At 42.6% G+C, this 27521-nt stretch overlaps 2 protein-coding genes across 4 annotated transcripts in view; both read right to left on the bottom strand.

Annotated features, from left to right (window-relative positions):
* The window catches only part of LOC137839486 (beta-1,3-galactosyltransferase 1-like), a 30224-nt gene extending 2763 nt beyond the window's left edge, over positions 1-27461 (bottom strand). The window contains exon 1 of one of the 2 annotated variants that reach the window (XM_068651530.1): positions 27378-27461. The gene's annotated coding sequence lies outside the window, so the exon portion shown is untranslated. Of the gene's footprint in view, positions 1-23983; positions 24086-27377 lie in introns of those variants that run through there. The other variant, XM_068651531.1, reaches the window with a different exon arrangement.
* Positions 44-27434, bottom strand: LOC137839485 (beta-1,3-galactosyltransferase 1-like). Of its 2 annotated transcripts, none has more exons than XM_068651529.1 (2): positions 27378-27434; positions 44-2411 (listed from the first exon to the last, which is right to left on the bottom strand). In XM_068651529.1, the coding sequence occupies exon 2, from the start codon at positions 2308-2310 to the stop codon at positions 1198-1200; it is 1113 nt and encodes a 370-aa protein (XP_068507630.1). In that variant the 5' UTR covers positions 2311-2411; positions 27378-27434; the 3' UTR covers positions 44-1197. The 2 variants fall into 2 exon arrangements, with proteins under 2 accessions (XP_068507630.1, XP_068507629.1); XM_068651528.1 differs by lacking the exon at positions 27378-27434 and adding an exon at positions 23984-24127.
* Positions 27462-27521: the final 60 nt, after the last annotated feature.

The following is a 27521-nucleotide window of genomic DNA, read 5'->3' as shown; positions in this document are numbered from 1 at the left end:
TCATCGGCTACCTGAAACTGAATCACCACCATGACATCGAAAGTCGACACTCGACATTTATTTCTGTCCACGCTGACGGAAGCAATATGAGTCTTCTTGGTTACATACAGTGGCTGCTTTTCATAATATCTGGATTCCTCATTTTCACAAAGTTGCTTTCCCCAGAGACAAAGGTGGCCGGGAACTCAAGTGGGTTGGAAGGAAGTTGAAGTGCAGGTACAGTAAATGCTCGTATGGTGCTTTTCCATCCGTTAAGGTCATTATTTGCTGAGAAACTTCAATGTTTTTGTGTTCAGCCAAAGCTCTGTCCAAAATCAAAGTATTGCTTTGGTGCCATTGTGTAACATCTTGGCACCAGGGAACTAAGTTGAGGTGAAGTAATGAGCTGAGCTGTCAGCTGCCATTTTGTTGCATCTAAAGTCAATTGTGAATCATTTTAAGGGAAGCATCAATTATTCTTTTTGTTGTTGTTGTTGTTATTTGCAGCAGGGCTGGCTTCCATCAAAAAAAAAAAAGTTGGCACATTGTAAACAGATCAATTTGGAATGGTCACGGTAGCTTTGCCAACATATTCAATTGTCACGGGATGTTTACTAATTTACACTTGATTTATTAAAAAATAAATTGACAGATCTACGCGGCATGGTTCCAGGGACTCAATTTAAATCTTCAGATCATTATCAGGCCCCGTCAAAACAGTAAGATGCATATCAGATGTCTGCCTCCAACTTCCCTTTCACATTCCATAATAGACAAGACAAAGAAGAACAGTGACCAAAAGTCCAATCAATGTTCAAAAGGGCAAACGCTTGAAAAAATGGCGAGGCAACTTCTTTTAATACAAAGCAATTATTGACCGGATTTGTGTGAGGAATGTCCCGCTGGACCCCTGACCTTGCGAGAACATTGCTTGAGAATACCGACACGATGAATCAGCTCATGCATTGATTGAATAGTTAAGAGGAGGGATCATCTGGATCCCTTTTCCACCAAATGGTGGTTTCTCAGTGCCAAGAAATTATGTTGACGTGAGTCAAGGAGCTTTCGCACCATCTAGTAGCATCGTGGATTTTCGCTTGGTGCTTCTCGCCTCACCTATAGCTGGGCATCAATGTAATAAAATGAACAATGTAAAAACATTAAGATGATGTTTAAAAAAAAAAAAAAAGGCAAACAAGCGCATTCCCCTTTAACATTTCAGGTGCTTTTTGCTGAACATGTCATTCCAAATGTGGTGCATCTCATCGGGGGAGATCTAATGGACGGTGATGACTCGTCTGTATCTGCAATGTGTAGGCCATCTTCCAGTAGTGGAAGCCGGTATTCTTTACTGTAGGCCATCTTCCAGTAGTGGAAGCCGGTGTTCTTTAAAGGGTGGATACCTAGCTTGCGTAAACACACGGCCACGTAAACGTCCTCCAGGTGCAACAATCTGGTGTGCTGCGAAGTCTTGAAGATGAGCTCGGCCATGTCCGACGAGAAAACGTAGCTGGTGCCCGAGCCGAACGGCGGGTACTTGTTCTCGGGGTACATGTCTCTGGACATGTACCACTTACTACGCATGTCCCTTATGCGCCCCCCGTGGATGACGGAGCCAGTGAAGTATCTCTTTCTGGGCTTGGCACTGGGTTTGAGGAGCTTGTAAATTAGATTGTCCATGTTGACAAAGACGTCAGTGTTGGTCTTCATGACGTACTGAGCTTTGGGACAGAAGGTCGCCACCCAACGCATGCCCAATATAGTCTTGAGGGTGAGATTGTGGTACGAGTCGATGAAGTCCTCCACCACGATGTCGTGGAAGATCTGGCTCTCCTGCTCCACCATCTGGTTGAGGACGGGTTCCGTGTTCCTCCCCAGGAGGAAGATGATGAGGATCCGCAGGTCGGTGAAAGCGCTCTCGTCTCCCCAGGTCTCGCGGATGGCCTGGCGGGCGTTCAACTCCTTGTGAGAGTTGCTGATGAGGATGACCAGGAAGGGAGCGGCGTCTTTGCACTTGTTGGGCTCGTTGATGACAAAGTCGTAGGCGTGCACGTTGAGCGGCCGTGTACGGATGTTGCTGAAGGTGGTGTTTTTGGCCGCTTTCACCGTCTTGCGTATCGGCAGAGAGATGTGGCCCACATAAGTGGACGTGGGTCGAGATAAACCCATGTACCACAGAGCGCTTGCCCAGCACACCACTGTCAGGATGTAGAGGCAGGAGACTTTGGAAGGCATTATGCTGCATTTAAGTGTGTTTGGATTTTTAAAAGCCATCTGTCCATGTGCACCCAGAAAGGCAGCTTTGAGCTTCTCTCGTGTGCTGTTTGTCATTAATTGTGCCTAATAGATTGTTTGACAAAAGTGTGATGCTTTTTGCATTGCAGTGCAAAGCAGCTGAGAAATTAATTCATCTGCAGCGTTTCCATTAATACCTGAAAGAGAAAGAAGAGACCCAATATTAATATGTGATACACTGAACAAACGTATAAATGCAACCTTCATTGTTTTCTTGAGCTACATCCTAAAAACTGTGCGGGAATTCAGGACCTGCTTTGATTAACGGTCATTGGAGTGTTCACACCCACAACGGCGCCAACTGCATTTTTTTTTTAATGTGCAGATTGCTGCTCCAGATGCTTTTCAATGTATACAAATTTATGAATTGAAAAAGTCTTCTGCAATTTATGAAAGGTCATGCACAGATGACGATCCAGCATTCAAATATAAGACAGCTGTGAGTAATGTCATGATTTGAATCCTGTGCAATCCAACTCAATGACTGACTGAAGTGTCGGGATTACAATTGTAGGTAAACAAATCTGCACTTGAGTGAGAAATTCGTCATTCGTCTCTGTTTTAAATTCCCCGCTAAAAAAATAGACTTATTTCTCAGAGGATTTACATAACGAAACCATCATTTATTATGGCAGCAGGCGGGTTTAGCGTTTATCAATTACACAACCAGGCACACGCATTTGCCAGTACCCGAGGTCAGACAGAGTGTAAAGACCGAGCATGGATCTGTTAATAAATGAGCACAGGAAGGAGGGATTACTGTTTGGGTGCCAGAAAGTCCAACAAAAAAATAAATAAAAATCCCAACATTTTCTGTGAGTGTGTGTGTGGGTAGTGATTAATTTTCCTCATGACTGGTTGATTTCTTTCAATCCCCACCCCAGTATTTGTTTTTCTCAGTTCTGACTATCGGTGTTTTGAGGGGTGTTAAAGGTTTTCAGTATTCGCAGTAGGTATTAAGGCTGTAGATTACTGTAGCACGGAGCCGAGCCTTCGGCCAAGCCGCCCGATCTTTGCGGAGCTATTATTCCAATCACCGCAATATTGGATGTCAAATTTGGAGTCACGCATAAAGTCTGCAGTCAATATCACAGAGCAGCGCTGCACTTTAAGGGCATAGTACACGCTTAGTGGAAAACACACGATAGGATTGAACGAGTGGCGTAATTAGCCGATAGAGCCGAAAGAAAGGCAATTGATCAAGTTTTATGATTCAGTTGTACTGGGTGGAGGGAATCAAGACAAACATTTATCAAAAAGCGACGTTGCTTTCTCTCAGCCTCTGGCCGACTGCTTTCTAAAAAGGCTTATTATACTCTCTTACACGCACAGACAAGAAAAATGTTTTGATTCATGGCTGCAAGGCCATCAGTAGACAGGCCTCCAAAGTGTTTTTCCAATAAGAACGTTGCTGGCCTAATACATTGCCACATTCAATTTAGTAGTTCACACAAAGCTGCAAAAAAAAAAAAAAAGAAAAAAGAAAAATGACCGGTTGAGAAAGATTTTAATGACGTTGATTTCATTATTAAGTAGTTACTTTAAATTATCACACCACGTCATTGCTATTTACGGTTCATTGAAATTGCAGACATTGAATTTATGAATGTACATTTATTTTAACCGGTGTTAGATCAAAGAATTTTTTTTTCACTGAGCTTTGCTGCCAGCCTCTTTAAAAGAATGAAGAAACAAAATTAATCACAGCGTCTTCTCTAAAACAATCAAGCGATGTAAATAGACGAGCCGGACTGTTGCCAAGCTATGGAAGTTGATTTGTATTGGTGAATATAGATACATAAAAGGTCTATATTCTCGGTCTACATAAGGTCTATATAAGGTCTAAGGTGGGAAATTGACAAAGAAATAATAATAGATAATAAATCATGAAGGATATAAATAAAATATGGAAATTAAAAAATAAATAAATAAAATAAATAAATAAATAAAAAAGCGTTACAAACTAGATTTTGGCTTTCAACCTCAGGTTAGGCTTGCAAAATCACATTTTAAACTAGGGTTTGAGTTTCAAACTAGGGTTATGGTTTAAAACTCAAGTTTTAAACTAGGGTTAGGATTTTGAAGTAGGATATCAAACTAGGGTTAGGGTTTAAAACTAGGGTTTATTTGTCAAGGATGCTTAGACATGGTCACCAGGGTTGAACCCACAACCAACAAGTTGAGGGACGTACACTCTACCACTGATCCACACAGCCCAACAGAAAGCAGGTAGGCTTTAGAGAGCCAGATGGTGCTGCGCATGATTGTACTCGCCACTGACCTATTTGAAAGTGCTTTCTTTTTGTTTCAATTACATAAAGCATCTCTACTACCATGTCAGAAATGCAAAATATGTTTCAGTAATCTGCAGTAAGCTTATCGTGTTGACTGTAGTGAGATTCTTAAGCGGCTTCACGGGCTTGTGAATTATTTCCCAATAAAAGTGCCAGGCAAGGTTTCTTTATTACACAAAGCTGTATAACCAACTTTGCCGTCTTGTACGCAGCAAACGCAATTTCCCACGCGGGAGATGGATGTCACACGAAATGAAAACGTCAAAGAAAGTAAAGCTTAACTGAGCTTTGAAAGGTAATAAAAGGTTCAGAATAACATTAGATCAGGTACAGGGAAGGCTAGGAGGCTTGCGTGTGACAAAAGGATGCCTTGTCCGTCTCGTGGGGCCTTCAGAAAGCCTTTGGAGCAGAAACCATCTTCCGCTATTAGTATTATTCTCCATCACAAATTGTATCATCCCAAAAAAGATGAGCAAAAATGATGAAACCGGCGGATTGAGACTTCTGAAACATTCGAATTACATGAGATGCCGTTTTTACAAGCAGGCCGGGAGTTTCGGTTTGCTGAACACCTATTAGGTTTCATTTGGCCGCATTTCGGAGTTTGGGATGAAACAGCAGGCATGGCAGAAATGATGGCCGGCTAGATGGAGGCCAGTGAATTATGGGTCACTTCTAACGCGGCTGATGCGGTTTTACTCCAAAGAAAGACATTGTGACACCATTGGTGAGCATCTAATTCAACAAGAACTGACTTTTCTCCAATCTTTTAAAACGCATTCACTGCCAATGACATATTTTTGTCTTTAAAGAATCCTGACTTTCAATCTCAATGTATTTATTTTTGTTTTTGTTTGTATTTATTTATTTATTATATTTATAGTGTTATCGCGCTGTTTGGACAGGTCTTATCTCATTGTACTAAATATAATGACAATAAAAGGCATTCTAATTCTGATAACATTGTCTGTCCACATGTTGCTGCACCGTTTCTGTTCGACTATCTATTGGAAATAAAAAAACAAAGTTGGGTCAAAATTACAGCTGACTGTTTTCAGATGTAGGATGTAAAAGTAAAAAGGTCTGCACAAAAGCAAATACTCAAGTGAGATGTGGATATCTGAACAATCTACTTTATCCGAACAATCTATTTAAGTGGAGTTACAAAGTATTTCTTCCCCATTCAGCCATCGGGCACAGACAAAGTACGCAGAAGAGTGTTAGCAGTGTTAGCGGGTAACCATTAGCAACTGTGATCATTGGTCACATACCGTATCGGTTAGTGGCCAAAAACTCAATCAAAAAGTCTGGGGAACAACCAGTGCAACAACTAGAAGGCAATTATGCAACTTCTCAGCTTGACTCTCATCCCTTCTTCTCCACCAAAGCATCATTTCAAGTAATTATGCTTTTGGAGCCCGCGTGTCACTGGTCCAGATGGCCGCCGAAAGCTGTTGCGACCTTGATAGACTTTGCACAGGCGGCTTGTGTTTTCTCGTTGTTTATAAAATGGAGGCCTTGACGCCTCGGGGCTTGTGGAGGCGAACGATCATCCACCGCAGTTGCGTTTTGGTTGTCCTGACAGCAAAAGCCATGCAACACTTCCTTTGCCAGTCCCAAGCCTTTTTCCGTAAGCTCCTCATTTTATTCATTTGCGCTTCATTTAAGACTCAGTCAAACATATTTACACCAGCAAGTTCTCCTCAGACCAACAAATTAGCCCGCAGATGTTGTGAAATGCACTCTATAAATAAATGTAAAATAGAATTTGTGAGCTACAGAAAGTTGACATCAGTAATGGGAAGCTAAGTTAGTGTCGACTTCCACACTGTGGCAAAACTCCTCAGGGAGTTATTATTATTCTCAGTACGGTGCGGCGCCCAAAGTTTCCAACTTCCCGGCAACCAATCATCCCATTAAAAATATTATCTGCAGGAAAAATAATAACGCTTTATGGAGTAATTGACTGTTATTTTTCCCTGTAGACGATCAAAAGAATCTAGCAGAGGGGAGTAAATGGGTGAGCGAGCAGCTCCAGGGCTCCCATTACAGGAGGGGGATGCGCAAAGCTAACAAGATGCGAGTGAGTAAGCGTCCTGAAAAAGTTGCTCGCGTTGCGCAAGGTCACACAAAAGCAATTTGAGCCATAAATGAATCCAGGGAGTGGGTGAGCAGAATTTTTCATTGGGCTTGGTTTGCCTTGGAATTAAGTGTGAAAAAAAAAATGGCAGGATAATAGACTGACGGTATGCGCACTTAGAATAATGAAACCAATTTTTTAATTATTTTTTTTGTTTGTTTTACTAAGGGCACGGTAGCTGAAATTTTAGGAGTACAAATAAACCATTCAGTGCTCAAAGAGTGTAGAAAACTATCTACAATAAGATGAAAAATTTCAAAGTAGGGTTCCAAAGTAAGAAAAGTTTTCACAGGAGAGCTGAAACTGGAAGTTTAGCGTTGGAAAATGCTTGCTAATGTTTGTCTTCACTTGGCTGTGTTGCTCCGAGCCGAGCCCACCTCGGGGAAGGATGAACCCAAATTTACTTCTAGTGAGAATCCTCCTGAGACTCCCCGCCTCCGAGACCTGGTTTCTACTGCCGTAATTAGTGTTGGCTCGTGAGTGAACGATTCGTTCAAAAGAATGAATTTCTTCAGTGAACGAGAGTGAACGAATCACTTCCTAAAGTGAGTTCATATGACTTCAACCAGTAAGTGTCGGTAATGCGCATTGAAGCTGGTGCCACCTCACCGTAAAACAAAACGAAGAAGAAAATGACGTAACTTCCCGTTCACGAACGAGTCGTGAATTTCATTTCCCGTTCACCAACTGAACGGAGCTGTGAGTGAACGAGTCAGTGAGTGATTTGCATTTCCAGTTCATCGTGAGAACGGATCAGTGAGGGAACTTTCCCGTTCGCGAACGAGTTAATGGGTGAACTGCCTTCCCGTATCAGTCAGTGAATGAAACACCACTTCTTTTATGCGCGTTTTCTCCAAGCCAACGGCTAACTTTATTGCATGAAGGGATGCGCCGTTATGCAACAACGGGGAGATTATGATTTTCTTTGGGTCATCTTGATTTTATAACACTTATAGTAGTTTTTAAATAACGTGTATACATATATACGCCTAAATATTGTTATCCAATTGCAATTTCACATTGGATTGCTGGTTTGAAATTTACTTTTAATATTATTATTTTTAAATAAACATTTGTTAAAACTTGTCTGGTGTTTTTTTATTCCTTATTTTTATATTCGCCAATTAAAACAAAAATAAGAGACATTTGGTTAACTGCTTTACATGACAATATGTGTTTTACGTTGTTATATGAATGTGTCCCCCAAATTAACAAATGTCGGCATAACGGATTTTTTTTCAACCTTTTATTAAAACACAAACACATTCGGCATAATAACACCAACTACAATCCAACAAATACAACAAATAACCAAACATATACATAGATTCACGAGTGAGTGACAGACAGCGTTGCTGCTATGCCAGCCGACACACGTCATGCCGACATTGATGTTTTAATTTTGTATTTGATGGATTGTAGTTGATGGTGTTATTATACCGAATGTGTTTGAATAAAAGGTTGAAAAAAAAATCTGTTATGTTGACATTTGTTATTTTGGGGGACACATACTCATATAACAACATAAAACACAGTTAACCAAATGTCTCTGGTTTTTATGTTTTAATTGGCGAATATAAAAACAAGGAATAAAAAAACACCAGACAAGTTTTAACATAAATGTTTATTTAAAAATAATATTAAAAGTACATTTCAAACCAGCAATCCAATGTGAAATTGCAATTGGATAGCAATATTTAGGCGTATATATGCATACACGTTATTTTAAAACTACTATAAGTGTTATAAAATCAAGATTACCCAAAGAGAAGCATAATCTCCCCGTTGTTGCATAACGGCGCATCCCTTCATGCAATAAAGTTAGCCGTTAAAAGGTTGAAAAAAAATCCCTTATGCCGACATTTGTTATTTTGGGGGACACCAACTCATATAACAACGTAAAACACATACATATTGTCATATAAAGCAGTTAACCAAATGTAAGATTTTTGTTTTAATTGGCGAATATAAAAACAAGGAATAAAACACCAGACAAGTTTTAAGAAATGTTTATTAAATAATAATAATAAAAAAAGTAAAATTCAAACCAGCAATCTAATGTGAAATTGCAGTAGATATAGTGGATAGCAATATTTAGGCGTATATATGCATACACGTTATTTAAAAACTACCATAAGTGTTATAAAATAAAGATTACCCAAAGAGAAGCATAATCTCCGCGTTTTTGCATAACGGCGCATCCCTTCATGCAATAAAGTTAGCCGTTAGCTTGGAGAAAACGTGCATAAAAGATGTGGTGTTTCAGTGAGTGGTTCTTTCTTTCCTTGGCAAATCGTAAATCTACATTCTGGCTTACATAGTTCATGCCAGGAGACGCAACACGTTCACTGACTGATCCGTTGATGCACGGGAAGGAAGGCAGTTCACCCATTGACTCGTTCGCGAACCGGAAAGTCAGGATTCGTACCCTCACTGATCCGTACTGATCCGTTCAGTCTAAATGAACTGGAAATGCAAATCACTCACTGACTCGTTCACTCACAGCTCCGTTCAGTTGGTGAACGGGAAATGAAATTCACGACTCGTTCGTGAACGGGAAGTTACGTTATTTTCTTCTTCCTTTTGTTTTACGGCGAGGTGGCACCAGCTTTCAATGCGCATTACCGACACCTACTGGTTGAAGTGATATGACCTAAAAAAAGAACGAATCACTTTAGGAAGTGATTCGTTCACTCTCGTTCACTGAAGAAATTCGTTCTTTTTAACAAATTGTTCACTCACGAGCCAACACTATTTTGTACTTACCCGAAGCGCGCGGAACACAATACTGAACGGATAAGAATGACTCGAAGTGAAAGCGGGGTGACCGCCGAGCTCGCCACATTTGGCGAGTGGCTCCTCGCTGCGCTCAAACACCTCAGATTTAGGTTCCATTCCCCACTCCTGCGAAATGTGCTAAGCATGAATGTACTAACGCTTGTCAAACTTCTCCCCGCAGCACGCATTGCATTGCGCGCTTCTCTCAACAAGAAAAAAAAAAATAAGGCAGTAACTCTTTAGAAGTTTAGCAAGTTTCTTTTTTTCTTTTTTGTTATTTACTTGTCTAAAACACCAGCTCGTATGCTTGATACATATTAGATGAGGTAAAAAAAAAAAAAAAATCCCGTAATTTACTTCATATGGTGTACCGGCACAAAAGTTTGCAGTGCTGAGGACATGTGGAGCCATAGAATTTATGTAAATATTTCAAAGCACCGATGGCCGAGCGGTTGGACACACTGTTGGCTCGTGAGTGAACGATTCGTATTTGTATTGTTTGATGTATATGTTGTTCCCACGGGATATTGTAATATAGAGAAAAATGTGTGCGTTGACGTTGTCGACATTCCCGTGTGTTTACTTGATTGTTTTTTTGTCTGGTGTATTGCTTAGTTGTGTGTTATTGAAGTTAAAAAAACCAAAACAAACGGATCAGTGTGTGTGTGGGCGGGCAGGGGGGGGGGGGGGGGGGACGATTCGTACGAATCTTTTGAGTGAACTGATTCTAAAGATCCAGTTCGCTTAAAAGAACTGGAATGCACATCACTAGCCGTAATGAGGATGCCTTGGACTGACTGACTGCTTTTGTTGTACAGATTCACTTGAATGCTTGCACCACATCATTTGATGTGGTCCATGAAAGCAAATCAATCACGTCAACTTCCATGAAGCTCGATAAAATCTAAACCGATATTTCAAATTGTTGTATGTAATAAATAACCACGTGGAGATATTGCAAGCGTTTTCTAACATAATCCCTCAACTTGATCTTTCATCAACAGATTTATTATGGTTAGCGGCGGTGCTGTGCTCCATAATCAATCCGGAACAGAAGAGAGAAAATGTCAATATATTTTGAAGTGTGGAAGTACGGGGCTACGGCTGTGTTGACATCAATAGGTTCAGAATTTGTCCATTATCTTTTATTCTGTTTTTTAAAAAAGCTGATTCACCCCTTTGAATCGATAACACGTTTTCCATAGCTCAGGCAAAAAAAAAAAAAAAAAGGTGAAAAGATCCCCACTGAGTACGTGGAGGTTTCTTGAAAGGAACTGTCAACGCTTCTGATCTTTTTAATCTCCTTTTTATGAAAAGACTAACCTGAATAGGTGTAGCGCTAACCTTGTTCTATAAAACGGTTTTTATGTCAAACATGTTTTTCTTTACAACAAATAGCAGGACTTAAATTCTGCAGATACGCAGCAAGCATGTTTATAAACGTAATCAAATGACAAGGAATTTTTATCGCGTACGAACAAAAATCAACAATTTACATTTAAATGAGACGTCGCATCGTTGTAAAGATCCTCTTTAGTTCTTAATCAGCTTCATTGAAAATCGCACTTGCTTCGCTGTCCCGAAGATTAAATCAATTATAAAGATATTCATCGCCACTGACAGCCAAAGTGGAGTGAAACGGAGCCACGGGGTGATTACAGTCTACAGTTTAAGACGGTGACAGACGCTAATTATGTCTTATGTTTAAAAAAAAATAAAAAATAAAAGAAAGAAAAAAGAGAAGCCAAGGCTGCGCGAGGATGCAGAATGTCCAAAGGAATACTTTCAAGTGCTCTCGAATTATCACGTGACGCTTGCTCCCCCGAATACTTTTGCAGGCTTGATCCCGCCTCTCATTTCTCCAAACACAATTTGACATTTGTGCTGACTAGCATGCAATGAAAAGGCATGTAGCGTATCTCCAAAAGCAGCACCGGAATGCATGACTTCTTGTACATGAAATCAATATCGAGAAGTCAATTTCACTCGCACTTTCATTTTGTTTTGTTGCGATTCTCCATCTAACGTGTCATGCGAGAGCAAATAATTGATTGGCAAAGACTGGAAAAAAAAAAACGTTCGCATTCGGTTACATGCATAATAAGCAAGATTATGAAGAAAGTTCTTAAGTACGCGCCGATACCAAGTGCCGATACTTGCTGCCATTTTGTCTTGCATTTGCAATAAAGATTGCAAGTTTTTATCAAATCATGTTCAAATGAAAAACGTCTTGTAACTAAAGGAAAATGTGCTTTCGGCAGTTTGCAAACATATGTTTTAAGGTTGCGTTAAACTTATAATCATATTAATATCTAGTATTAGAGTGCTCGTGTGGATTGGTGGGGGGCGAGGAATGTGCAGACAAACTGCATGAACTTGTTTTCTTCAAAGTGTTGTGGAATAGGCCCGGATAGGGAGTACCGGAGGAGACCATCTCAAGGTCGGTTAGGAACAAGAACAACAGCACGTCTATGAGACCGGCCTTCGAGGGAAAAACCCAACTGTCTGACCTCAGCGACACCTGGACCGGGGAGGAGATGGCCATCGACCAATCATCTCACAATATTTTGCATGCTTTAATATTCATATTGTGTTTCTTTAAAACTGGGCAACCCGGAAGAATGTGTCGTCTTTTGGTGGTCACAAAAACGCACGAGTTTTAGTGTGAGGGACCCGGGACCCAGGCCTGTATTAGTGCGCTTTGTCAGGAATAAATAATTGGTAAATTTGGTCTGATTGATCTACTGGTCTTCTCTTTGACAGAACGAACTCGCAAAATTGTTAGGTGCGCCAGTGTGTGGATTAGGACATAGCAATTTATGTGTTAAGTGTTGATCGCAATTTGGAGTCAGATCAATAACTAGAATCCGTAACCTAACAATTTCTTGGTGACCGCGGACGTGATGTCAAGAGAAGGGTAATTGACAACTCGTGGTCTTTAGCCAAGACACCGGACAGTGTCAGGGACACTGTCTCCCGGTCGGCGAACCGTTTGGAATAAGCGCACATCGTTGAGCTGGTACGACATCTCCTAAACCCTGAGCTCATCACCGATAAGGTAAGCAGAATACCTGTTACTATAAGTCGAAATGCTGCAAATTGAAAGAGGAAATTTAAGAGGAGACTGTCGTTCAGATCAAATAAGGTGTGCATGAAGTTAAGATACATACGGTGAATAAGTTTGGAACTTACGTGTGTAACGTGTACGGTAAAGTCAGGGACTTACGCGTACTACTGATAGGTCAGGGACCTAGTGCTTCGTCGTGGCGGACAAGGGTGCGGTGACGATCGTATTCAAATAGCTGGGGTTAATAAAGAGATCCCCGAGGGGAAGTGAGGCCTCCTCAGAAAATATCCGGTGGTAACAGTTCCTCCTGTGAGAGATCAGACTGCTAAAACATCCAAAATGAACCAAATTGGGGGGAGAGAGAGTGTGCGCGCAGAGGATCCTCATGAGTGGGTGTGTATATGAGTGTGTGTGAGTGATGTGTGTTCTATGGAAGAATGGTGTGTTTAAGTTAAGTTGGTTAGAGAAACTAAGATGAGCAAGGTGTGGCAGTAGAGAAAATAAGGTGTGTGACAGAAAGTTACTAGAACGGTGGCTTGATAGGATGAGAATAAGAGACAACAAATGTTGTGTAGAAGACATTGAAAGATGTCGAATGTGAACATGATGAAAGGCGCAACAGCAAAGTTGGCCTGCCCTTTGAGAGGTTGAGACTGATGGGCGAGCCTGCACTCGCGCGTAGTCGCGGGTCTGGGCTGTACGCGTGGGCCTGTGCTGTGCTCGCGCGGGCGGTGGGCCGGCATCATGATTGTTGCAGGAAATGGCCAGCCTGTAACCAGTTAACATTGATGCCGCGACCCTCTCGCACGGGGGGTGCTATAGCCCGGGCGGGGCAGGGACAGTGTGAGTTTCTCAGTGAATGTTTGAAGCAGTGAGATTGAAGGAATGTATATGCTGATGTGGAAGCGCAAATTGTGAGTGGTATTGACCGATAGAAAGTGGCAAAGAAGCTACATGAGAGATGGATTGTGCGTGCGTGCGTATGCGTGTGTGTGTGTGTGTGTGTGTACGTGCGGTTGTGTGCGCGCTCGGTGTGTGCGTTTATGTGCACACCCTGTGTGCTGCATCCACACAGTGTGAGGAGGAAGACGGCATGGATCAGAGAATGTTCAAGAAAGGGGGGCTAACTCGTAAATAATGAGGAGCTATTGGGAGTAATCTGTTTGTCCTTTCTTTAAGGTTAGGTTAGGTTAGGTTAGCAACACGAGCGATTTAGAGGTTCAAAAGAAAGACAGTTAAAAGAAAAAAACATTTTTGATTTGGACAATGGCAGGCTAACAAGAGCATGAGAAAGAAGGGTAGAGAAAGCGGTGAAAATAGACAAGGAAAGAAATGAATACAAGGGCATTTATCCATCTTTGCATGATGTGACACACCCGAGTGCCTCGAAACTCGGAGTGAGCTATGTTGGACCGCCGCCGTACGGCGACCCCGGAGTAATGGATCCGGTGGTGACGTTGGGTGGTAGGATGGTAGTGGATGTCGAGGGCGAAGGCGAAAGGGCGGATCAGAGTATTGTACAGTTGATTGAACAAGCAGTAAATAAAGAGAGGCGACGGGCCCGGGAGGGGGACACATCCCGCGTGGACACATCCCGCGTGGACACCTCCACCCCCGGTCCGAGCCCTCAACCGTCCAATGTGACAAAAGGAGAAAGCTGGCATAGACTTACTGCCGAGAATGAGGAGCTAAAAAAGAAAATTGATCAAGCCGATGAGCAGCGTAGACAGGAAGCGCAGATGTTAAAATGGGCAACAGAGAGAGAGAGAGAGAGAGACACGGAGAAAATATAATTTGCGGAGTGGTCAGGGACAGATGACACAGGCCGAGGTGCAGAAAAATGAATTGATGTGTCCGCTGGTGACCACATCGGGCGGTCAGCACTACGAGCCCATGGTGCTCCGTGATGTGACCACGATAATGGAAAATATGCCCCCACTTCACAGAGGAGGCAAGGTGTGGCTGAACAAATTTTTGGCTCTGATGAGTGGGCAGAGCTGTACACTCGGTGACATGCGCTAGATGTTGGCAGGAGCATGCTCCCTGGTGCAACTGCAGGCAACTGAGGAAGCAGCAGGCACAGCGAGACTGGGGAGGGAGGTGCCCTTGCCACAAGTAGCAGCGCCCCTGTTTGAAAACATTAAATTGACTTTCCCACAACCCACCGATCTGGCCCCCACTATGTTTCCTTATGATGTGAAAATGTCACCTGCACAACATTATGTAACATGTGTGGAGAGTTGGATTGAAACCACAGGTCGACATCCGGCTCTCACGCACGAGGCAGAGGTGCTCTTCCGAACGGCGCTGCTGGATGGACTTCCGCCAGATGTGAAGAAGCAGCTAATGTCAGATCCTGACATTCTGGTTTGTGCCGAAGAACGATTTAAACGTCATCTTTTGCATCACTGCAGAATGTTCACTGAGTCACAAGCTAAAGTTGAAAACGAGACAGACGCATTATCTAAACAGTTGTTGAAATTACAGTTGGCAAAAATGCATGGTGAAGCTAAACAGTCTAAATCACAGAAAAAGGAAATGCAAATGTCACAGGCTCTTCAGGTGGTGGGGCGCGGAAGGGGCCAGTTCCGGGGCGGATACAGAGGGAGTGCACCTGCTTACCCGGGGAGGGCAGCATACAAACCCCATTCGCCCAACGCATGTTTCATCTGCGGCGAAACCGACCACTGGGCAAAAGAATGCCCACAGTATCGACCGCGCGGAGCCACCCGCCCACAAACGCACGGAGGTCAGTACTACCAACATGATGATCTCTGGTGTGGACAATTTGAATAGGGCTGCCCAGGGAGCCAGGAAAGCAGTGGCCCGGCGGAGCCAATGCTTCATGTGACAGTGGAAAGAAAAACCTGTGAAGATGCTGGTGGACACAGGAGCAACTTATTCATCAATAAACACTGCCCTTCCTGTATCCTCACTGTCAAAGAAAACAACAACTTTAGTCGGCTTCTCGGGACAACCACGTACTCTGCCTTTTACCAAACCACTTGAAACTGTGATCACCCGGACAGGGTGTAGACTGTGGTACAAATACATCCATTCCACAGACACTCCGATCAATTTGATGGGAAGGGACTTGCTGTCAGCCGTTCAAGCCAGAATTCTGTGTGGGCCAGAGGGAGTGATTATTCAATTTCCAGATGGCATCAGCATCCAGTGCTCACAGCAGCTACAACAACATGGTCAGTGGCTGATGGCGCCCCTACCGGCAGAAGCAGAAACTGCAACCATCTACTGGGCCAGGCTGGAGCCAGAGACCCCTGCTGGTGGCGGTGTGTTCTCGACCTACCTACTGTGGAAGCCTGGATCTGCTCACTGGCGCCATACCACCCACCTGTTGATCCTTTGCATTGCACTCTATTTTATGACCGAAAAAGTGATGATGTATATCGGGATTTGTTTGAAGAAATTGAAGGGCACATGTGGGATTTAACTTCATCGTGCATTTTGATTGGTAAAGAGGGAGTCGCAGCGGCAACTGAATTGACATATGAACAAATGCAGTGGTTCAAAATGACAGAGAAAGGGGTGCCACACATTTCGCTGGCTCTTGCCCCAGGACACGAGGCCAGACAATTGGGCTCAATGGTCAAGCAGTTGTTGCAACAGACTGATTGGCGGAAAACTCACATTCCTAATTTGTACTGGTCTGAGTCTCAGAATGCATACCAAATTAAACAACCCATGGCAGACACAGGATTGCTGGAGATGATGTTGGTGTCCCGCACACACGGTAGGGAGTTAACTGATCATGAGGACGCTGAAGTAATGCTGGCGGCCTTGCCCGACACACTGTGGTCCCAGAGTCCATTTGATGTCGGGTTTTGTCATTAGGTGGCCCCTATTGATCTCCAAATGGATGAGACGCAGCCTATCAAACGGCCTCAATATCGTTGGCCGAAAGAGGCGGACCAAGGCATGGAAGACACTCTGTGTGGCCTCTGGGACGCAGGGGTGTTGGAAGTGTCCGACGGTCAAATCGCACTCCTTGCTGTGGCGTTACCAAACTGGGTGAAGCTTGGGTCAAGGTGGACAGGAGCTTCATTGTGCACTAAGTTTGACAGAACTGAGGAGATTTGATAAAAATTGAAGAATGCGTAGAGCTACAGAGAAAAGCATCATAGTCAGAGATTGAACAGATTTGGATAAAACAAATAGGCTAAAACGGTAAGAAACAAGAGCGAGATCTGATATTTTGGCTCGTCAGGCTTAAGAAGTAGAAGTCGAGTTAGATACATTTTAGAATAGGACATTTGGACTAAAGTGGATTCGGTCAAGAGAAACAGGGGCATTTTGGCATTTTAACAGGGATTGACAGCAAGGGAGATTGAGGATAGAAGATCTGGACAGCAATGACGTAAATTACATTAAAAACTGCCCATTCTAGGGAGAGGTGCTGAATGGTGTGACAGGCAGGATTTTTAGGAAGAGAAAAAGGGGCGAGTTAGACTCGCCAAGAGGGGCAATAAAGAGAAGCAGACTGAGAAACATATTTGAGCTAGACAACAGGAAAAAGGGGGAGAGCCAAATGATGATGTAAAAATCCAGAGGGAATAGTCGGACCCATCTTTATTGAATTTAATTAGGACAATTAATAGAGATCGAGTTTGTAGGAGCAATCTGAGGTTATGGAGGCTCCCCTGACACGCGGGTCCCACAGTCGTCTCCCCCCAGATAGACATATATGACAATTTGAGATGAATCTGATGGGCGAGTTTATGGAAAATTGAATTGGAGATTTTACAATAGGTCATGTTGACAAGTATGTCCAAATGTGAAGAGTTACTATTAGGAGTCAATGTTTGCCTGCACACTAACATACTAACTTTGCTTAGTGTGGGAGGAGAGCTGAGTGATAGAGACGGATGTGTGTGTCTGCGAGTGTGTGGATGGGTGCGTGCGCATGTGATCATCTATGACTGTGTGTGCGCAATATGATTGGCCAGAGAGGTCTGAAGTTGGGGTGATGTGTTTGCAATTGAGGATAAAATTCCTCTCACCTGAAGGGGTGGTACAGACTGGAGGGTCTGGAACTGGTAAGTGATGAGTTCTGACCGGAACCATGGCTCAATGATCAAATCAGGGGCACCATCGACAACAAAACGATGTGATGGAGAAGGCCCATTTCAGTGATATGGTCAGACAAGACAGAACTAGTATCGAACAGCAAGACTTTGGACGATTTGACGTGTGACGACTTTGAGCTCACCCGACGGGGTGACGGACTAGGTGGACAGTGACCAATTGTTTGACGCTTGAACGTGTTTGCGACAATAGCATGCTCTGCTTTGTTTTTCTGTGTGACTTGATTTTTTATTTTTTTTTTTGCAGCATCAGCCACCAGCCAAGGAACGGATTGCGCGTTGCTTGCGTAACTTGTTTTCATTCTTGCAGGTTGTCGATTGCATTCGTGGAAAGTTTGTGTTGGATTTACAAGAATATGTTAACCCTTGCCCTTTTGGTTTTTATGATGAACTTGTTGATGACGTGGTTTTCAGGACATGATCCGCGGGCGCCAGGATTCATTTTATGACTGTTTTAATTTTGATACTTGATGTCTGTTTTTGTGTGTACAAATGTCCGCTGTCAGCCGGGCTATAAGCTCACTGACAGGAGTGCGATGATTTTTGTTTGTGTTGCCGAGTGTGTGTGGTGGACAGTCAAGTTTCAAGGACTTGGGGTGATGGTCCCGGGGCCCAGATGGTAACTAGAGGTTCCGCGGGCCTGGCTACAATGAGTGTGGTGATGAGAGGGGACGCTTTGCAGGTTCCTTTTGATACGTAATGACACATTGGGTGAATGTGTCAAAGGGGGAGAGTGGTAAAATAGAAATGGGTGAGTAGGTTTCAATTTGTAATTGTGATATACAAATTTTTTTTCCAAATTCACTTGCTTTCAAGCTTTAACAGGACATGCCAGAATTCACCCAGCAATGATGGAAGGAGCAGAGGAAGACCAGTGACATCTGGTTGTGGTGTGGAGATGACAAATTATAGGATCGCTTGCCGAAGAATGCATCAGGTATCTGTGCCCTCGTGTCGTTGATAATGCCTGTGGTGGTTGTCCCCATTGAAATACAGAATCTCAATTGGAACCTGGAGTCCCCACTGGCGGGGCTCCTGAAGCAAGCCAAAAGAGACATTTTGCCCCCGTGGTTGAGCGACGACCATCCAACATATATTGACACTATAGGAGTGCCCCGGGGTGTGCCAGATAAGTATAAACTCGTTAATCAAGTGTCCTCGGGATTCGAAAGTATCTTCCTATGGATCACCCCCAGTAAAAATGTAGACCGTATTAATTACGTTCATTACAATGTCCAACGACTGGGTAATTATACAGCTGAATCATTTGCCGCAGTTCATGAACAATTGGCTGCAACGTCGTTAATGGCGTTCCAAAATAGAATTGCGTTGGACATGCTATTGGCTAAGGAACATGGTGTGTGTGGAATGTTTGGTGATGCATGTTGTACTTTCATCCCAAACAACACGGCACCAGGAGGCCGACTGACCAGGGCGTTGGAAGGACTAAGGACACTGAACAAAAAGATGAAAGATCATTCAGGCGTACACACCGATATTTGGTCTGATTGGATGAAAACGTTCGGAAGCTGGAAAGGCCTCATCATGTCTGTGCTTGTTGCTGTAGCTATTTTTATTACAATTATGATTTTACGCGATTGTTGTTGTATTCCATGTATTAGGTCACTCACTGTCCGGTTGATCGAGAAAACCGTCGGCCCGTTGCCACCGATGGGCCAATATGCCCTGGTGACTCAACATGAGCAGCGGGGGGAAGGAAGGATCGACAGCGCGCTGGTAGCTGTTTGCTAAAGTAACGGGTGATGACCTCATAAATGAGGTCATGAGAGGGAATAAAGGAAAATGTGCTTTCGGCAGTTTGCAAACATATGTTTTAAGGTTGCGTTAAACTTATAATCATATTAATATCTAGTATTAGAGTGCTCGTGTGGATTGGTGGGGGGCGAGGAATGTGCAGACAAACTGCATGAACTTGTTTTCTTCAAAGTGTTGTGGAATAGGCCCGGATAGGGAGTACCGGAGGAGACCATCTCAAGGTCGGTTAGGAACAAGAACAACAGCACGTCTATGAGACCGGCCTTCGAGGGAAAAACCCAACTGTCTGACCTCAGCGACACCTGGACCGGGGAGGAGATGGCCATCGACCAATCATCTCACAATATTTTGCATGCTTTAATATTCATATTGTGTTTCTTTAAAACTGGGCAACCCGGAAGAATGTGTCGTCTTTTGGTGGTCACAAAAACGCACGAGTTTTAGTGTGAGGGACCCGGGACCCAGGCCTGTATTAGTGCGCTTTGTCAGGAATAAATAATTGGTAAATTTGGTCTGATTGATCTACTGGTCTTCTCTTTGACAGAACGAACTCGCAAAATTGTTAGGTGCGCCAGTGTGTGGATTAGGACATAGCAATTTATGTGTTAAGTGTTGATCGCAATTTGGAGTCAGATCAATAACTAGAATCCGTAACCTAACATAACACAAGTTGAGTTGCCCTCAAATATCATAAAGCTTCTTAATACTATCTGCTGCAAGCACTTTACCGCACTTTATTAAGCCCAAAGTACCGCAGTGGGTTGGCTTCTCGAGCATTTGTGGTCTCTCCAAGGTATGTCTTTAAGTAAATCTCCTCAGGTTTTTAATTAAATTGGAAGTGTTCAACGTCAACCCCTCCTCTTGACAATTTCACAGAGCATAATTTGCGGTCGGCTTTCGCGTTGTCATAACAGAACGAGCAACAGTTTGGCAGATAAGAGTAATGATTTTTTTTTTTATTGCTAGGATCAGTTGAAGGTTACTGTTAAACTAAAATTCAAACCGAAATAATGACGTGTGTATTTAAAACAACTACAAAGCCTCTACTAGCTTAATGCTAACATCCGCTACGACTTCAATGCTAGCCGTAAGGTGAATTTTCAGCCTGTTCCATTGATGCTGTTAAACGCAGAAAGCTCATTTCCGCGTGTCCTTAGCAACCTCACCATCTCACTCATCATTAAAGTTAAATGATTTGCTCATGTTTTTTTAACGGGCTAAACTCCTAAAATGCCGTTTACCTTACATGATGGTTTCCTCTGCGACACCAACTTTTAATATGCAGAGTATGTTTTGATAAATATTCTTTTAATCTCTGGGTCTGGAAGTTGTTTTGAACTGTGTTTTCCAAACACGGCCCGCAGGCCAACGCAATCATGCCCCGTAAGAACTGCAAAATAAGATTAGATTGAAAAAATACATTGTTTAAAAAAAAAAAAAAAGAGAGAAAAATGCCTTTGGCTATGTTAAGAGAAAGACAAAATGTGACCAAGGGACTTTTTATCACGAGCGGCAAAAAACACACTTTGCTGCGTTCACACTATTTAGTTTTGCTCTCTTTTTTTTATGACTTTAATGCCCTTTATTGACAAAGTAATAAAGGCACTTGCAAGGAGTACAAAAACAGGCACAAGGCTGCTTTCCATGGAGCATAGTAGTCAGTATCAGCTTGCACTTAAGCCTAAATTTTGTCTCGATTCTCGATCATACGACAGAGAATGATTGCGTAAACAGAAAGTACACTGCCGCCGTGTAACAACACGCTGACAGCCCCAATGCATCAGCTGCAGTCACTGACTTCATATTGCCAACATGACTATGAAAAGCAAAAAAGGCGCTGAGCTCCCTGGAGAGAAAGAAAGAGCAAATGACAAAAAAAAAAAAATCCCTTTAGGAATTGATTCAGTGGTAAGATTTTTATCGACACCTTCAGCTAAAATACTTCTTTTCAACTCAAGTTCCCACTAAAAGCTCTTTCAAGCAGAAAGGTGCTTTTCGGTGCACGCATTGTAAGAAATGACGTCGCTGTTATCCCTCCGAGCCGACTCTCACATGTTTCCTCCAGACTCGACTTCAATAACTGCCGGGGGATTTTTCAGCACTATCAATCCCCTGCAGGCTGTGCAAGCCACTGATGGGTGTCACCTTCACACAAGGTGTCCCGCAGAAAGAATGTGTTACTATTTACAGCACTGAGATCATGGAAATGTCATCATATAGCGTGTGAATTAGATAAAAAATATACAGCTTAGGTAATGTCATTTAATCGATATTTATATACTGTGTTGAATTTTGAAAACAGCTGTTTTGTTCAATTAATTTAGCCATATAACCCATTCAGAAATACTTCCAGATCATTACATTTTATGTCGCAAAATATACCCTTGCTGTGAAGAGATTCAATTTGTGATTTGAATGCCCAGCCAACCTTAGCAATGATATTGATGTTTACATCATTATCATAGCACAAACAGCCACAGAAAATGATTCATTTGTGCTACCGTTTACATTCTCCCCACGCTCCCCCCTTGGATTTTGTCCACTTGGCACATAGCGCCCTGGATGACACAGACAAAAAAAAAATATATATATGGGCATGGCAAAGCATTTGCTCCATTTACAAAGCTAATGCGGGTTTTTTAAGATACAATGCGAAACTGGAAGGCGAGAGAGAACACTTAACACATCGATCAAAACTGCACGTTGTTTCTTTAGTGAGCATGACATCAACCCACAATTTATCTAGTGGTGTTTCACAGCTTTGACTGTTGTCACTTTATGACACGTTTGGGCAGACATTTGAATCAATCAGAAGCGTGAAGATGCCATCATTTTATGACAATCAAGGACTGACATTTGAAACAATCAGAGGTGAGGTGTTAGAGGACATTCAATGATGATGTCATCAATTAGTTTACGTGGACTCCTGTCACATCAGAGTTGAATACAAAAAACAATTGTGGCAAAGCAAAACAAAAAACAGCAAGTGATACGTTGAGAAACGACCAGTCACAACGTCAATCATAAAATCTCGAGCAGCCACAACTCCGCTCCTGAGGTTCCATATTTAAGGAGATAAGAGCAAGAAAGTTTTGGTTGCATTCATCCTGCAGCTCGCCTGCCCGTAGCGTCTCACTCCTGCCGAAGCAAATTAGCATCTTTAGCCACCTGCATCGCACGACGGAAACCAACACTTGATTGTGGCACAAGCCGTGACAAAGACAAAATATTTTCACGGAAAACCATCATTGTTTTTGCGCTTGTCATTATGTGTTACTTCTGTGATAAGATCGACCTGTTAGATCTCATGTATGCCCGCATCTGTTAGCAAGAAGAATAACGTTTGGGTCATATGACTGCACCAGCATAATAAAGAATTCCTGCTGGCAAAGGCACAGCTAATTTATACAACAATCACATCGAGCCGTCCTCAGAAAATATCTAACTGGAGGCTATCATTTTCAAACAGGCTGTGTTGAATCAGCAGAACCAGAACCACGGCGTTGTTATTAGCTTAACGACGGAGGCTGAAAAGCATCTTTTGTGTTTGTCTACAAAGTTGCATCATATATGTTAGCGTGTAAAAATCTATTTGCTATGGGGGACCAGAAAAATGAAAGGACGGCAGCTTGAGGCCTTCAAGCGTGAACTTGTTTTATTCATCATAGATTGATAAAAGATTTACCATCTCGGCTTAGATTTTGGCATCAGAACCCTCGGGGAAACCTCGGCCCTCCCGATGTCCAAGTTGAGACGCTCGGAATATTAGAGTAAAGAAATCAGATCAGTTCTATGCTGCTGGGCTGCTCCGGCGTATGAAGCAAGCGGGCTGAGACGGAGTGTTCAAGGCTCGCATCAGAGCCCAAGTGTGGAGACCGCAGAGACCGAGACTTGCCGGCTGGGTCGACTCGACAGAAATCTTGCAGCAGAATTGTTTTTAGAGCGATAAATCATCATCGTTGCTTGAGCGACTGCTAATTTGAGTTATTATTATCGTTTCTTTTCTAGGGCATAATCAACAAAAAGCTAATGAATATCTCAGGATAATAAATAATTTACTCTGAGTCTGTTGTACTTCAGATTCGCAAAATAAAAATACAATGAGAAGAGCTCCAGGCACGCAATTGAACTCATTTGCATCTGTTTCATTTGAAGGTGGTAACACTGCGGCCTCACGTTTGTATGATACTCAATATTTTACAAGAAAGTTTTCCACTTGGCGTTAATTGCACAAATATTAATGCAGCATCATCCATATTGATCAACAGAAAATATACAATGCAACATGGCATTCAGGAGAGAAGAACCAAAATAAATTTCCTGGCTGTTAGAAATGCCACAATCCAATTAACCACCAGTTGAATGAAATATTAAAAAATGAAATCAACTAAATAAATGAAGGGCAAGATCACAAAAAGACATCATCAATACATCAATATTAGCTAAGAGAACTTAGCTTGCCCTTGCTACTTACAACGCTAAAAAAAAAAAAAAACGTGGGTATGAGCCAGTCAGAACTGCAATTTCATTCACCGACACCCACGTCACTCACCAGTTTAGGCTCCGCCTTTTAAAGCCACAATAAAAATCCATCCATCTTCTTCTGCTTATCCGGGGTGGGGTCGCGGGGGCAGCAGCTTTAGCAGGAACTCCCGGACTTCCCTCTCCCCAGCCACTTCGTCCAGCTCATACTGGGGGATCCCGAGACGTTCCCAGGCCAGCTGAGAGACATAGTCTCTCCAGCGCGTCCTGGGTCGTCCACGGGGTCTCCTAGCGTTGGGACATGCCCGGAACACCTCCGCAGGGAGGCGTCCAGGAGGCATCCTGATGAGATGCCTGATGAGATAATAAGAATAATACTTGCATCTCGCATGCGTGTCAAAATAAATTAGTATATTCATCGATAGAATACTCAATTTGAAGAACTAACAGCAGTTGGAGCAGTGTGTTGTAAAATCAGCTAACATTGGAACACAGGGAAAAACCCCAACAACAACGTGATGTTCGCCTCACTAAAAAAGTTGGACAGATTTTTAAAGTGGATTTATCCCACACGGGACCAAAACAAAGAAAATTGGCTTTTTGGCCAGTCAGTGGCAAGGCAACCATTTACATTCACGTTCACACCTACTGACTTACAGCATGAATGTCCAACTTAAATACCGTAGGAGGGCTCACAATTTTTCCATCAATGCTACCGAAGGCCCACACAGAGAAAGCCGACCAAAGCGCAGGACGAACACGCCAACTCTGCACCGACAATCTCGAAAGCCAGACAGTGTGACTGAAGCAGCAGCAGATGCGCTAACCTTACATGCCCTCGTGCCGCCCTCGAGTCCATTCCCATTTGGTAATTTAATTAAGCCTATTTAAAAAGAGTACATTAAAAAAAAAAAAAGCCTACAAAAAAGAAGCTGCGAGGCAAATGCAATGCAATCTAAATTGCCTTTTAATTTCTGGGATTCAAGTGAGCTCCCTAAATGTGTATTGTAGCCTTAATTTTAGCTTTGGCTTCTAAGTGAAGCAGAAAAAGCTGCCAGGGTGCCATCATGAATTGGAAAAGTCATTGTAGCAGCTGCGCAGGAAAGCTCACAATGACTAAAGCGCAGAACATAAACCCAAATGGTAAATGGATTTTAGGGGGAGGGGGTACGCAACAGCTGACTTCAATGCATTTCCACGCGTGGGGTGAACAGCATTATTCCAAAAGATTTTGAAATTCAGCTAACATCTGCTGCAAAGGCCACAACATGACAAATTATTTCCATCCTTAGTTAACAGACAGCATGTGTTCAATACGGTTCAATATTCGTCTTTGTTTTCTTTTGGACGGTATAGAAAAGGAATATTATTCAGCATCCAGGCGCGGAAAATCAAGCAAACCGAATAAACCAAAGATAGAATCTGTTAACGATGGAGCTCGGTTTCAATTATTTCCAGGGAAAGGAGCCAAAACAGAACAATTCGATGAGAGTATATCTGCAGAAAAACATTAGGGCTCTAAAAACAATATTTCTCCTTTTCTTTGGTTTTGTCCTGGTAAAAACACATCTAAAAAACAAAAACAAAAAAAAAAACATCATGACATACTGTAACACTGCCGACATGTTATTTTTCCTCATGTTGCTGGCAGCACTTTGGAATAATAGGGGGGGGGGTCGAGGTCAATGACCGTACATGCTACTCGTGGGACATACTCAACCAGGTGAGCGACACTGACTAAGCACAGACACTTGAACCAAAGATTACGTCGGTAAACTCACTTAACTAATTACACCATGAGGAAATGTGATTAGAGCCGCCAGGGTAAGAAGGACACCGTCAGAGACGCACGGGTTTGTTCTAAGTGTGTGTGCAAGCTCAATGGCTGATAAAATAAAGAGGAGACTCTTGGAGATATACAGGAAGTCTGGCTTTGGACCTTCATCCCTGCTCAACTAGATGGACGTGGAATAGAAGAGAGCCATGTGGCTGAACAGGGAAAGTAGATTAGCCTGAGATCCAGGTACTGATGTGAAATGTCCAAGCAATGGAAAGCGGGGAACAGCTTGTCAATCTCACTATCCACTGCTTTCACTGGTCGAGGCAGAAGAATTTTTTAAATGAAAAATGAATTATTTTTTTTTTTTGCTGCTGCAAAAATTGTTGTCAGTTATTTTAATGAGGAAAAATGGCACTGCATAATATTACTTCATAAAATACGTATACAGTCGTGACATAATTTAATAGAATTAAAACTAATTTGTTTTTGTCACACTGCATTATGCTACTCTTTGGACGTGGAATAGAAGAGAGCCATGTGGCTGAACAGGGAAAGTAGATTAGCCTGAGATCCAGGTACTGATGTGAAATGTCCAAGCAATGGAAAGCGGGGAACAGCTTGTCAATCTCACTATCCACTGCTTTCACTGGTCGAGGCAGAAGAATTTTTTAAATGAAAAATGATTTTTTTTTTTTTTTTGCTGCTGCAAAAATTGTTGTCAGTTATTTTAATGAGGGAAAAATGGCACTGCATAATATTACTTCATAAAATACGTATACAGTCGTGACATAATTTAATAGAATTAAAAATAATTTGTTTTTGTCACACTGCATTATGCTACTCTTTGGTTTGGCTGCTTTGGCCACCAGGGGGCAGTATAAGACGCAGAGACAGATACTGCTCCTCTCAGATCATCAGTACAGCATTAATATTCGTCAATCCCGGGCATAGCAATGTATATTCGAAGTGTTAAAATTAGAACTAAAAAGATTTGTTCATTTGGATATTTCAGAATATTAATCCAGAGCACCATTGTGTGAAACATTGAGCCTCACTCACAATGTAGAGATTTAATATTAATAGTATTATTGTACTCATTATAATCCCTTAAGGGGAAATTCATACATGCATCCATTATCTGTGCAGCTCCTATCCTCACAATGGTCACGAGTGAGCTACTGACTTTATATATACTGTGCCACATAAGCATGACGACAACAGCTCTGGATTTGAACCCCCAACTTCATTCAGACCTGTGAGGCAGATGTGATGACCACTTGTCCACCATGTCATTTAATTTGATGATAATAATAACATAGGAATGACAATAAAGATTGACAATATAAGCTGGGAAATGACAGGACATCATTTCAAAATTAATCAGCTGAAATGCCTGCTAAAGTTCTCATAGCGATCGTTAAACTTTCAGTTTCTCTCCTTATTCTGCTCATTTCATGAAGTGCACTGAGATGCTGACAGCCTTTCCCACGCACCATCGGTGGGACGGAGCCAAGTGTACATCAATGACAATGGGGCAATTAAAATGGGAAAAGATCACAATACGCGCGTGGAAACTCTGTCCACAGATAGCAAGGACATTTCACACTCGGTGGTAGGGCAAAACTGAGATTAAAAATAAAAAAGTAGGCATGCGGTGATAGAGAGCATGTATAGCCGTGCCTACCTCAGTCCATCGCGGCTCCATCCTTCCCACAGCACGCCTCATCCTGGACACCCACAGCAGCATCCTGCAGCGCGCTTATCACGCTGACAAAAACACGATTGTGAGCAGTTCTTGCTGTGACGTAGACTGCGTCGACCAATCGGC

The sequence above is a fragment of the Syngnathus scovelli genome, chromosome 8, assembly GCF_024217435.2.
Source record: "Syngnathus scovelli strain Florida chromosome 8, RoL_Ssco_1.2, whole genome shotgun sequence".
Lineage (NCBI taxonomy): Eukaryota > Metazoa > Chordata > Actinopteri > Syngnathiformes > Syngnathidae > Syngnathus > Syngnathus scovelli.
This window is presented reverse-complemented; position numbering and strand designations above follow the sequence as displayed.